The sequence below is a fragment of the Echiichthys vipera genome (genome assembly GCF_963691815.1).
Source record: "Echiichthys vipera genome assembly, chromosome: 21".
NCBI classification, from domain to species: Eukaryota; Metazoa; Chordata; class Actinopteri; order Perciformes; family Trachinidae; genus Echiichthys; species Echiichthys vipera.
The window spans coordinates 11,125,295-11,139,732 of record NC_139846.1 but is presented as its reverse complement, the minus strand read 5'-3'; the positions used below and the strand labels follow the sequence as shown (position 1 = coordinate 11,139,732).

Genomic DNA, 14,438 nt, shown 5'->3' with positions numbered 1-14,438 from the left:
TGGGCCCTCGGTGCGCGTCCTTGTCTACTCTGCTACAGTAGACGAAGGAGAAGTCAGTGCCGTTTTCCCACCTCTCAAAAGTTATGATGTGGTCCAGAGTGTGAGAGGAGCACCGTGTGACACTTAATCACTGTCCGATGGAGGCGATTGGTGCAGCCGTCTGCAGGGGGCTGTCCCAAGCGTCACAACGGACCCAACAACGCCTCTCTGCTCTAATCAGTGTAAAGCACGCTGTTGGCTGCTGTTAGTGCTTTTTTAAAAATAATATTGCTATTACAGGAAAATGACGCAAATGTTTGAAATGAAACTCGAGTTTTTTCGTAGATAACTGGATGTTATCTTCTGCCTTTATAAAATCAATGTACAGTGGGTTCATGGAGTAAAAGTTGAAGGTGACTAAAGGATGACTTTATTCGGTTTATGATGAGTAAGTGTGCTGTGCATTTTTGGGGATTAGCTTATACATCAGCAATTCGACCAAGGTCACATGAGCTGGTGACATTTGATTAAACGTTGGCAGCCACAAGCACGCCGGAATGTCCATCATGTAAAAAAAACATTCAATAAAGAAATATCTATCCATATATATCTACAAATTAGATCTTAAAATCCTTTTTTTTATTCATATCATGATTTTTAGATAATTCCCCTTAATTGTTTACGCTGTATGTCCAGAATGTCCTTGAATTTGAACAGTAGAGGTGATCTATGAGATTATCCAACCCATGTTGGATAAGCGCACAACAGAATTTCCTAACATGTAAGGTGATGTGGAAGATTTTCATTAACATCTCACTGAATGTAGATGACTGATAAAATAAATATATAGTCTATTAAAAAAATGAAAGCATGCGCATAAGTGACCCTCTTGAGCTAAAGCACCCTGTAGGGAAATATAAGTAAAAGCCCTCCTTCTGTCGCTGTCTAAAGCTGAAGGTGACAGACGCACCCGGCTGTTATAAAGGGGCTGTATAACCCTCAACGCTGCTCACATAATGTATCAGCAAACTCTGGTTTGTTTTTCAGACTTTTGCCGCAGCCTACATTAAAAATCGTGTTTTCTTCTTCTTCTTCTTGGCATTTTTTCTCCTGTAATATTGAACATTGGTATTTTTCTTATTCAGTCAAAACTGGATTTCCTTTGCTTCCTGAATATCTGTCAGAATAAGTGAGATTCAGGCCCAATCCTGGAGCAACGAGCAGAAAAGATGTAGTAATTGAAAGCCCTGAAGTGTGATGAGCACAGAGATGTAGCTAATAGGCCCGAGGCTCCGGGTGACTTCGGTCTAATAAGCCACTTAAAGTTAATGGAAGAGGAGGTCAGAATGGGAATTATTGACACCCAGTTGCCCTTAACCTGTCTACCAATAAAGCTGATTAGTTTTTGTCAATTCATCAGCTAACCGTGCTCCTGGGACGTTTATTTGCTCGGGGGAAATCAACAAGTCACCGGGTAGTTTTCAGGTAAAGGATCGCCATTTAATTGTGGACCTTGATGATCATGACCAATTACAGAATGATAACGAGGAGATTGATGTGGGTGGGACGTGGGCCTGCATGGAAACGTGGGGAAAATAGAAAGAAAAGAAGGGAAACAGAGAGAGACGGTTCACTAATATGCTTTTGCCACTAAACCTTTAAATTACTTTTGTGGTGAAAACTGTGCAAATGCTGATGACATAGTCCTAATATTAGATGCTCGGATTCTTCCACTTCGACAAATCGTCCCAAATGTGTCTGAAATTAGCTGTTTTGTTATTACATTAAATGTATTTCTGCACTTTCTTGGCTTTTGCTCTCAATTAGAATGATAAAAAAATAATAATTTGGACGCACCGAGAGCCACTGGAGAGGATGAGGTTGCATAGCGGCATTAAAATGATTATTGTGAAGGGCTAAATAAAACTCTTCACCCATTTTGAAACGAGTAGCCAAAGCGGAAGTCTTATTTTGCACTTCTCCCATCAATAAAACGCATTATCAGTCTCCTGCATGATTATTATTATAGCAGCCGGACTCTTGATCGCCACGCGCCCAAGCTGCGCCTTGTCCCCACCGCGGGTTTAATTTCATTAAGGGGACCACATGAATATTTCTATTAAAGCAGCGGTGAAATATGGAGCCATTTAGTATTGGCCTTCACCGATCACCCAGATTTATTGCTCCTTTTCATCACATCTAGGGGAGAGAAAATTAATAAGGCACCCAAGATGGATCCGGACCCTAAAACCCTGGTCTTTCCTGAAAGCTGTTAATTTGCTCTGTAATTACCTTCACAATTAACTAAAATACAAATCAAAGTGACAAATCGGGATAGTTTATATATTAATTACCTTCGGCAAATGTGTTCATTATGAAAAGGCAATTTCAAGGGACCTGCACTGTCTCTTCTAACGTCATAAATACGCTCGGTTAAATTGGCACACATTTCGCTTCCATTAAATGTGCAAAACTGCTTTTAAAAACATTTGTTGCTCATAATCATTTTTTCTATGTGACATCATATTGGCTGCCTAATTTATTTTAGAAAAAAATGAACAGCATTGTCAATACCAGTGTGAGATAATTACTGCAAAGAGACTTATTTATCTGAGGGTTTAGAGAGATCTGCATCTCTCTAAACCCTTTATGAAATTCGATACTGCTGGTTCATGTGCCTCGGATGTGTTATCAATTCACTCTGAAGGAGAGTATACCTGGCTGCATGCTATGAGCCTACAGTATTATAGGCCCAATCACATCTCATTGATGAAACCATTTCCCCTTGCCTCATGCTCATGCTTTCAAAACCTTTATTCGTTTAGCCAATAAAATGTCAGGTGATATGGGTCATCAGTTTGCTGACAAAAAGAGTTCAGACAACAACAACAAAAATAATATCCCATATGGACTTGGCTACAAAATCGGAATCAGTACCAAATCAAATAAAGATGAATGTATTAGAATTATTAAAATGTCTATATTAGTATTATTGTCTCATTTATTGTCTTAAATGAAACAAAACTCACACAATGAGTAAATAAATACACGAGTAGATACATATCTGTAATATATTCAAAACACAAATTGAATTTCTAATTTCTGGTTAATTTGACCATCATAGCCACGTTTTTGGATCTGTGACTCTGTTGCAGCTTTATAATGTTTTAACAGAAAACTCACGGTTTATGAATGCAACTAGACAGACATGATTGATAACACATCTAGTTAAGGACTGTGAGGAGATGAACACACCCTCATATTCTTAGTCAAATAAAATAACCAGCCCAGGCAGTGCAGCTTATCATTTTGTCCTTTTTGTTGACTTTGTCAGAGAGGTATCGATTTACATATTGGACATTGTTGTTTTTTAAAAATTATTCCAATATTTAGTCAGTTCCCACTAAATGCACAATAGGTTAAAGATAAAAATAGAAATAATAGGCTTTCTTGGAGAGCTATTGCATTAGCTTCCATTTGATTATAAATGTGCACCTGTGTATATGTGTGAAAACTGATGAATCCGATCTTTGGAAAGATACTGAATAATCATTATATTATCATTGATATTTGTCATATGTTTGTACTTCAGAGCAAACGTACATGCTTCAAAATCAAGACAGATCAAAAAAGATCAGTTAAATGCAAACGTTTAAAAAACTCGCTCACATCATTAATGCCATCATATTATAAAATAATAATGTTAATTTCAATATGCACAAAACATAACAAAGCAACACATACAGAAGAAGAAAAGGATAAATCTTATGAGGAAAAAGAAACATAATAGGAATATACACTTTCATCCAAACCTCCAGCTGACCCCATGCTCATGAGGGGTCAAAAGTTCAGAAAGATAACTACAATCACTTTTAAAATGACATAACTAGTGAAGAGAAAGCTAAACAAGGGAGATACCGTGCAGCTTTACAATTTATCCTGGCTGTAGAAATCACAACATACAAACTAAAGCTATTTTAAATCTTAAAGAGAGTATTATAAACATAACTGGTATATTACTGAACTCCTGGACCAAGAGGCAAAACTGTGAGCGATCGGCGTAACTTTGGAAAAGAGAAGTCACTCCCTCTGTTTATGTAAAAAGGTAGACTGCAATTGTTCCCAGGAATATGCCTTGAGGTACACCAAAGTTAATGAAGGACTGCATGAAATAAACACACCGACACACATTAGGAGTTTTCTCCTTATAAAGTATTCATTCCAGTGCACATCAGCAACACTTAAACTTACTGTATATGAACCATTTAACACAGAACACCAGCAGCAGTATACAGTGGTGTATAGGTTTAATTTATCAGCATTGAAATCACCTTCTTTTCAATAAAAGCGGCAGCATTGCTCAGTCATTTACATGGATTTGTGGACAGGATCCTTTTCCCCCTATTGGCTGGCAGGCTACTGTTGTTTGGGCTGTATTTGACTAGTTTAGTTATATGTTTTTCATCTCGATTGGGATTCAACTTTATCCACACATTAAGGGAATATAAGCATGTTGAGATTTTTTCTGAGCACTGTAAGGTCTTCGTATAGTTTAATAAAAAATGTAATAAGACATTAAGGTATTTCAATTTCGGCCAACATGGACGAGAAGTCCTTCAAGTCCTCTGAAAAAGGAAATTTGCACATCTAGTTCCATGTCAACCGAGCAAACGTCTTCTGTCTGAAAGCTTTAGAACATACCGAGCCTGTTTTTTCAAATATTAGTTAACTTTACTTTTATTTCTTATATGTAATATAGAAATGGTTTCATATGACCCTTGTTACATATCTGAATAATCAGTAAATACATATATTTTATTATTATATTTACTGATTATTCAGATTGAAACCATTTCTTTGGTAAATATAATATGATTGGGTATAGGCTACTGTGTCATTGGGTTAAAGACATGGCCATGCAACTCCCATTAAATATGTTGATTAAACACCAGAATATAATTTGTCAAAATGCTCAATGAACAGTCCATCCATTCATTTGCTATGCCTTGCCTTTGTCTCTAACCTTTTGACTTAGATATATCATTTATAGATAGATACATACTTTATTGTCACTGCACAAGTATATTGAGACTTAGTTTTGAGCAGACCTGAGATGCCGTAATAAAACAGAGAGAAAAGCACACAATACAGAATAAGTATGAGTACAAAACTATCTACAGCAAATAGAAAGATAAAACGTGCATAAGATAGAGCATTTGTGAGGGAAATACTACGCTGAGGGATTAATTGCACCATCACTGTAGGATAATATACAGACACTTATACAATATATATACTAAACTAAACTATAAAGCCTTGCATACATGGTATTATGTATACAGTGCAATAAATTATGGAGGACTAAACATGACTTAAGTCTCAATAAACGCATAAATAAATGTATGGATAAATAGAAGAATAAATAAATACAAAATCAATAAATGCATGAATAAGTAAATGCTGGAATAAATGCATGAGTAAATGACACCTCCTACCTCATTAACATATGGTCACAGAAATACAGAATAAATAAATGTAGGTTAACAAAATGTAGAAATAAATGTATTTATTCTTTATGTATTCATTTATTCATGCATGTGTTTGTTTTTTATTATGTATTTTTTCATTTACTTATTTATTTTTGTATTGATTCCTGTATGTATTTATGCAATGATTTAATTATTTGTGTTTTATTAATACATTTATTTGTGCATTTGTTTTAGACTTAAGTCATGTTGAGTCCTCCATGATAAAATATATGATCAAAACAATAATTTTATGTGTAGTTTCTCTTTCATGGAAAGTCACAGAACCTTCTCAATGCATCTAAGATGAGAGGCGGGTTCTAACCACTCGGGATATGATTGGCATGAGTGTTGTCCAATCAGCTTCCCGGAACATTGCAAGAACCGGAAACAGTTAAGTTAGCTGTTCTCTGTGTGTTGTGTTGATTTCTAGAGAGAGGAGAGGAGGAATAAGAAGACTTGACGTTTTGGAATAACCTAAAACTGCCACCTCAGTCTTATTGGTCCCGTTTCACTCCTTAATTCAAAAGTCAAAGGTAAACGATTCTAATTCTCACACGAGTAATATGAGCGATGTCAAAAAGGACATGCGGAATAAGAATACACCCCCCGTAAAGAAGTTAGCCTCTCTCTGCTAGGTAGCTAAGCTGCAGTGCTAACGTCAACAAAAACCATGTTTCTCACAAATGAAAGAAGCAGCACTGCGACATATATTACCAATAAATGTTTTGTTATGTGGTGTCTTCAGTTGCTGCTTGGGGTCACGTAAAGTGAAGGGCAACGTTTGACTCTTGACAGCTGCTGAGTCATTAGCTAAAGCTAAGTTAACCGGCTAGCTAACTATTGTTGCAACCAAACTGAAGCCGGATAACTATCTTGAGTTAACCTGTCGTCTTGGCGTTCAAAAGTGCCCCGCATGTTTGTTCATGGCTGTTTTATTTGGGGTTATACATTACTAATAACGCAGACACTTGTTCTTGTGGTATAGGGTACAGGGATGAATAGGTTTGATTATCATTGTTTGTTTATTTATTTAGATTATAATCTATTCTTTCTTAATTTCCCTTTTTTATTCTATTTTATTTGCTTATATTTCTGATATTTTTTAATTTATTTATTTAGATTATTATTTTTTTCTTTATTTCCCTTTCTAATGATATTTTATGCCTATATTTATTTGTTTATTTTTAAATTCTGAATGCATTTGTATTTTGATACTAAAATATATCAGTAGGTTTATAATGTTTGATTTAATTTAAAAAATGGAAATATTTGTAATATATAGTTGATATGAGTTTATGAGATATAAATGGTATTTTGTAAGATACTTTGAGTAAAAGTTAAAACAATATAAACATTTAATTAATTATAATTCAATTCAATTTTATTTACAGTGCCAAATCATAACAAAAGTTATCTCAGGACACTTTACAGAGTAGGTAAAGACCACACTCTGTGACTTATTTATGATTTACATAGACCAAACGATTCCCCCGTAGAGTACGGTGGCAACGAAAACCTTCCCTATAACAGGCAAAATGACAGTATCAATCTAAATGAATAACAATAAACACATTTTTTGTTTCATTTCATTCCCTGTTTCAGTGTTTACTCCTCCGTGTGGTGTTGCATAAGCATTTTGGTTTCACATTCTCTTCCAGAAATTCGTGTCAACCTCTGAATCAGTCAATGGGAAAAATCTAACAATGTTTAGCTTTGAGGGAGATTTCAAGACAAGACCCAAGGTATCACTTGGAGGAGCAAGTAAAAAGGTATGTGTGTTATTTGACTTTTTAGCATAAATCACAAAGTGTGTTAGTGTTTAAAGTGTTTTCAGGTTCTCCTGTGTTGTTTTTAGGAGGAGAAAGCCTCTCTGCTGCACCGCACTCAAGAAGAAAGAAGAAAAAGAGAGGTAACCAAGTTTTGCTGTGCTTTGTTGACAAGCTGCTCATAGACGCAAGTCCTTATGCTTTAATGCTTGTGTCTTGTTTTGTTGGTTTATTTCAAGAAATCCATCCATATTGTTTCTACAATAAGAATTCTGTCCGACTACTTTTCACACCATCAATTTAAATGGGAAGGGATGCAGCCCAAAAGAGTGTTATTTAAGGTTTAAGATTGTATGGTATCAGACTATTTTGGTTTCATGGTCAAACAAGGTGTTTTCTTTTATTACTCAGGATGAAAGAAAAAGGCTGAAGAATGCCATTATCATTCAGTCCTACATACGTGGCTACCAGGACCTGAAACGACAGGTAAGTCTGCTAACATTATACAGATCTATTTTTAAGATTATATATACAGTATATGACCTTCAGAGTCAAATATTCTCTTCTGCATCAAAAAGTATCATTAGCCTGTTGTTGAGTCAAACAACAACTTTTAAAATAGATTAAAAGTAGGAACAAGGAAAACCCCAATCTGTAGGTACAGGTTAGTGGAAGTAGCTGACATAAGAGGGTGGGCTTTTAAACACCGAGTATTGTCTAATTATGCGTAACATCTGTGGGATGTACTCACTTGGCTACTTCCAATGTCGTTGGTCAGTGCTCACAAATGAAACCCTGTATCCTGCAGCTTGCTTATGAATAGTGCTGACTGTCTCCTGGTGTTGTTGATGCTGTATCTGATTAACTTTGCCTGCAGTTGATTCAGTGGTTTAGTCTTTCTAGCTTTAGAAATGTGAATTGGTTGATGTCGCTGTTGGAATGCACATCCGTGCAGGAAGTCTCACCACAAACAATTACTTGCTTTGTGGTTGATTTAGTAAGGATTTGCTAAGTGGCTAGAACTTTTCAGTCACAAAAAAATGATGTTTGTCGTACTGTTTGTCACTTGGTGGTAATATACAAATTATTGTTTGCTTCTCTGGTCTTGCTTCTCCCTGTTGTGCTTGGTCGTATTAGATAAAGGTCATGAGGAGTGGGTACGATGAAAAGTGCTTGAGATATGAGATACTTGTCTTTTAATTATGGAAGGGACAGTTTATAAAATAAGAATGATCTTAAGCAATTTGTCAGCAAAATAGTGTTTAAGTGAATTAATTAGAGCTCTGATAGTAACCATAGCTTCTCAATGCTCTCAACACAAGCCTAACCTCAGCCTGTGTTGGGAAAGCAGATATGTGACAACATGTCTGAATGAATTACTGATAAAAAAATAGGATGCAGACTTTGTCCTGTTTCATATCCTTTTTTCTGCTTATTTGAAAAACATTTTGGTGCGTGATATCTTTTAAGACATGGTACTGTTTTATTAACTGCCATTGACAATATAAACCCTGGTCTTCTGTCCAAGTCAGCCAAGTTGATGAAATGCTCAATTTTTAACCATTTGTTTAAACACAGCTAACTTTATTGTAAATTTGTAGTGTTTGTGATATTATTTAAACAAGTATGTACAAACAGAGTAGATGCAATACGTGACCTTTGAATATTTTCTTCCAGTATGCCATCCAGAGGGCCAGGTTTGACGAATGCGTCAGCCAGACACAGGGAGCAGGAGCACAGCATGTATTGGACGGTCCTGTTCTTTGCCTCTTATCAAGACAACTCATATTTTTCTACAGACAGAGCGTGGATGCACATAGATTGGTGAGAATTTGATAACTTTGATGCTCTTCAATTACAAGTATAATGATCGTTTCACAGATGCTATTGTAGACACGTCTGATGAACATCTTACAAAGGTTGTCTGTTTATGTGTTCATAAAGATATGGTTGTGCCAGAACCTGGTGAAACACAATGGTCAGTTTGTGAAGCTGTTGGTGGGGCCACAGAGGCAGACATGTATGTTTCAAATCAAGAGGATCTTAGGCTTCTGCTGCAGGTACAGTAACTTTAAAAAATGAATAATGGGTTCATATTTTTAGCTGCTGGATGCATAAAACCTGTGATACAGAAGAAAGCTGCAGTTGTTGTTACCATCTAACTTTTTGTCTCCCCAGGCTCCTACAGAACTGCAGGGACGACAGTTTAAATGTGACCGTTCCCATGCGGATGCTAGACATCTTTTCTTCAGAGAAAACCTATCTTCCTGTTATTCCAGATGCTAACTATGTAGCTTCATTACTCGAGCAGATTTTGCACTATATGGTACAGACAGGTAAGTGATTGAGGTTATTGCCTTGGCCATGCTTGAGGATATATGCATAATTTATTGTTGTTGCGTCTGCTGTCAGTTTTGTGGAGGATTCAAAACTTCAGTATTGCAAACAGTGGCAATATTCCAGCGTTTACTGTAGCACAGACACAAATAAACCTTTTAAGGCCTGATTTTCAAACATTAAAGTCTCAATAGAGACGCTCAATGTGTGTCAATAGCAATTGGTCTGAAGTGTGTTTGACTACTTTTATCTGCATATGGGCGGTTCCTGCTCTGACTGGCACCTGAGTATATACAGTGCTGTCGTGCATAGGTCAAGTACATCACTTAGTGTTTACATTTTCCCAGAACTATGACTCATTTCAAGAGCACTGTTTTGAAATGATTAATACCCGTCAACACAAAGCATCAGGTTTAATATGAATGTTTAGTGTCAACTGCAGTCAGATGTCTTAAAGCCTCATTAACCATGCAAAATGGGTGACCCTACTGTTACAGATCAAATGTAAATAATGTTGCCGGTTATCCTTGCTTCTCCTTTTACACTGGCATTATATATATGACTATGAGTTACATTTAGCGTAACAGAGAAAAGCTCAAGTGGCAGACTGTTGACTCATTTTAATTGCCACACTAAATCTACACTTGTAACTGCAAACAGGAACATTTACGGCTTCTTATTCTTATCTAAAGCTTTTAATTATATTTGCAGATGTTTTGTAAAATGAACTGGTGTCTTAACATCCTTTATGAAAATGTCTTTCTCTTAGGATACTACAGGTCGCTGTATATTCTTGTGAATCACAGGCTCCCTTGTAGTCTGGAGTACAGTGACGCTCCCTCTATCCCCATGGCAAGCACACTGTTGGAGCACATCCTCAAACCTCTGCACTTTACCTACTCCTCCTGCACAACAGGCGCAAGGTACAGCACCAGACTGAAGTAACTCTACACACATCGTGGCAGAAGCTTTCAAATCATTGCCAAAAAGTACATGCCAAATATGATTTGACAGACAGAATAATTATGTATTGTAAAAGAAATATGACAAGATGCAAAATGTAGTAGAAGACTAAATCTAAGTTATTCATTCATGTGTCACCCTTACTTAGTTGTTACATTGTTGTGTGTCCTTTACTCTGGAGGAGGCTGAAAAGTTCTGCTTAGTATCCAGCTTTTTTTAAATTATTATTACACTGTAGGATGATAAGAATTTAAATTTAGAAATGTTTGCACACCTCCCAAATTGCTGCCTTTTGAGTACAGGGAAAAGACAATGGCACGATGGCAGGAAAGGAACATCTTTGTCCCTTGTGAATTCTTAAAAAATCATCCATTTAACTTATCAGACAAACTACATCAGTTTTGTCCCCTCCAAGTCTGTGGTGAGGCAGTAATTGCTTCAGAGACCAATTTACAACAAGCCATAAAAGACCCCCAGACTCGCTCGCTCGCCGGAGTGCAGAATATCAGGCTGTTTGCCCTCTGTTTCAGACATTCTTAATAACAAACGACAGGCGACTTCTTTTCTTCTTTGAAGAAAAGCAAGGCGGGAGTGAGAGAAACTTGTGTACACACTGACTCTTACAGCTAATTATCTGACTTGGCCCACCAGATGTGTGTGACTGGGACACACAAAGCAGCTCTGTTTGGAGACACAATATTGAAGCACTCACGCAACAGAGAGCAGGCCGATGTTAGAATACCCTACTGTCTTAACTCATTTCTGTAATAACATAGTGTTTTTCTATGTATAATGGTACCCTTTTCATGCTGTTCATTAACTTGTCCAATGTTTGTCTATTGTTTTATAGGCAGTTTGTATTTGCAGCCTTTACTGAGGAGTTTATCTCTGCACCATTCACCGAGCAGATCTTTCACTTCTTTATCCCGGCCCTGTCGGATGTCCGTCTCTCATTCCCATTCGAGGCCTTCCTGAGCTCCCTTCAGGCCACCATCGGCTCCTCCTCAACAGCACAGAGCCAGGCACCGTGGGTGTTTTACTTTGTTCTCTCTGCAGGGGAGAACTGCTTAGGTAGGTGGAATAGTTTAGAGGTGTGCACATAGGCCGATGTTTGCTCGAAGGAACCATATATGGGGCTCATTTGATGGTGTAAACAGTAATGGTGACTGGTGTATGTTGGCAGGCTCACTATCTGAGGAAGGTCTTCTGCTGTACCTCCGGGCTTTGCAGACACTACTGCCGCTGTTGCCTGTGTCAGAGAGCAGCAGCAGGCCTGAAGTTACCAGCGACTCAGAGGATGACGATGACACAGGCATTCATCCACCACCCAAGCAGGTATGATACATACACATGGGCATATAAATAAACACATAATGGTAATGGATCACCATGGTAAGAAGCGATATTAGTCTTAATTAGGAATGCACTGATCCGATCGGTGTTGGCCAGAATATGCATGAGCCTAAAAAGAATGATGGCGTCTCCACTTATAGTCAAGAAGTTTGCGGTTACAGTTCCTGCCCATGTTAACTTAATCTGACTTATCGAAATGGGATTCATAAAGTCAGGTACATGTTCTAAATATTTTAGGGAAAAGAGCACTGATATCAGACTGGTACTTGGTATTGGCAGATACGGTAAATTTTGATATCAGATATCAGTATCAGGAGAGAAAAGGGCAAATCTGGCATGGGATGTCATTGGCTTAATGATGATGAGGTTCTTTCCTGACTGCAGCTGCACCAGGATCGGCTTTTAAAAACTCACCTTGTATAATTACATACATCACAGGAGGAGATGCACAAAGGCTCGACATACACACACATGCAGAAACCGAACATATACATTAATGGAGAGATGTCAGAGCTGCCCTGGACAGGTTCCCTGAGCAGTTCAGTGCCTTGCTCAAGGGCATCTCAGCAGTGCCCAGGAGGCCAACTGGCACATCTCCAACTATTAGTCCACACTGGCTCAGTACAGGGACCATCCATTCCTCACAGGCTGAGCTGCTGCCGCCCCCAAAAACCTGCAGTTCCCATACCTGTAGTCGAGCCTCGGGTGAAAACAAGGAATCCTAGCCACTAGACCATAACGTATCACGTTTATCAGGTGTACAGCATGTCATTTTCATGCTAGTTTTGTTATATGGATAGTCACCCAGTCCGATGCACAATTCTGACTACTATTACCAATGTGGGTTAATTTAACAAAGGAATAAGTGTTAAGGTAATTAAAAAGCACAACTTAAACACCCCAAAGAGTGTGTATATATAAAGCATTTTCAATTAAAGAGTGGAACAAAGCTTAATGATTCAAATTTAAGGTTGATGGGTTTTAATCATTAGAATCAATTGATCTGCAAATAATGATATAATTTAACTAAAGCCCTATGATAAACTAAATTATCTTTTTAATGTCCTTCCTCTGTCACAAATGCTTACAAATACGTATTAATGTGTTGGCAAATTACTCTTGTTTTTCCTTCTCTCTCAGGATGACAGCAGAATCTCAGTGCAGCTGATCACAGAGGAGTGTGTCCACAAGCTGGATACCAAGCATCAGACCAACGCCCTGCTGAACCTGGTGTGGAGGGATTCGGCCAGCGAGGAGGTTTTCACCATGATGGCATCTATCTGTCACACACTCATGGTTCAGCATCGCCTCATGGTGCCAAAAGTCAGGTAAAAATACACAAACCTGATGAGACTTTTTAGGGAGAACCGGAACGCAACACAGTATGCCATTAAATACGTATGGTATTTTAAATACTGCACCTTTAACCACCGTGCAACTCACAGCGAAGCAGGTGTTTCTAAGGCGAAAGTAATTTTAAAGGCTTTTTTCTTTTTATTTCATATCATAACATTTTACATGTCTTGTCCAGATCATCCTTGAGTTTAGAGAAGTTGTTTACACACCTACCTGATTGAGAGGAAAACTGTGTCTTTATGTGTTTCCGCGCTGTAAGCAGTAATGTAAATAACGGTGAAGTGAGGCAGGCAGTTATCAGTGGTCCGCACCCGATGGCATTTACAACCGGCAAAGGAAGCAGGGATGTCAGGGAAGCTGTCAGTTCTGGATGAGGGCAATTACCCCTTCTCAGGTTGATTACATTAGGCCAGGATGTCAGAGGAGGTGATGGGGGGTGGATGGTGCATTGACTGACAGGAGGTGATCCCGACCGAGCTTCATGGATGGTCAACCTGCTCTAGTTAATTATTAGTGGAGCCGGTTGATTTAAATGTGTGGGTGGGGATGTTGATGTACAGCATAAAGATTCATATCATGTTTGCAACGCTATGTTACTTTTTGTGAAGCCCTAGCATTCCCAAAACTAAAAGAATAAACATAAATTAGCTTCCTCTGTAATTAAAAACTGGACATATGCAGCTTGAGTCCAATGGTCAACTAGTTATTTTGAAGTATTGCCGCAAATGGTTGATCAGAATTTAGAGGAATTTCAGAGTATATACCCCATTCCCCTTAATTTTTTACGGCTTCCTCCTTCTGTTCGCTTTTACCATAAATCCTGCCCTTCGTCTTCCATCATTATTGGATATCTGTACAAAATAATTAGCTCACTGAGAAAGATTAATCACTGCAGGAGTGGACGGGATAGCTTTACAAGAGGCTAAGGGGAGCAAATTGCATCCCTGCCTTGATTTACTGCTCCTACAGCAAAAAAAAAGAGAGGCTAGCCAGTCGTCCAGGCAGCCCGGCACACTGCCTTTTAATAAATATGTTATATGTCTCATAAAATATATTTTTTTAAAAGACAACTTAAAAGCCGTACAATGATTTGGGACCAAAATCGATGTTTGATTGGTTTGCTACGTAGCCCTGGTTTGTTCAAGTGGGTGTGGTG

The 14,438-nt window shown here is 37.9% G+C and overlaps 1 protein-coding gene across 1 annotated transcript in view; it reads left to right on the top strand.

Annotated features, from left to right (window-relative positions):
- Nucleotides 1–5,940: 5,940 nt before the first annotated feature.
- The window catches only part of ube3c (ubiquitin protein ligase E3C), a 29,281-nt gene continuing 20,783 nt past the window's right edge, over nt 5,941–14,438 (top strand). Inside the window, exons 1-11 of the mRNA XM_083936535.1 lie at nt 5,941–6,040; nt 7,166–7,276; nt 7,363–7,416; nt 7,685–7,759; nt 8,951–9,097; nt 9,218–9,333; nt 9,452–9,609; nt 10,380–10,533; nt 11,424–11,644; nt 11,757–11,908; nt 13,067–13,254. Of these exons, the coding sequence (XP_083792661.1) occupies nt 7,211–7,276; nt 7,363–7,416; nt 7,685–7,759; nt 8,951–9,097; nt 9,218–9,333; nt 9,452–9,609; nt 10,380–10,533; nt 11,424–11,644; nt 11,757–11,908; nt 13,067–13,254 (1,331 nt within the window). The 5' untranslated portion in view covers nt 5,941–6,040; nt 7,166–7,210. The remainder of the gene's footprint in view (nt 6,041–7,165; nt 7,277–7,362; nt 7,417–7,684; nt 7,760–8,950; nt 9,098–9,217; nt 9,334–9,451; nt 9,610–10,379; nt 10,534–11,423; nt 11,645–11,756; nt 11,909–13,066; nt 13,255–14,438) is intronic.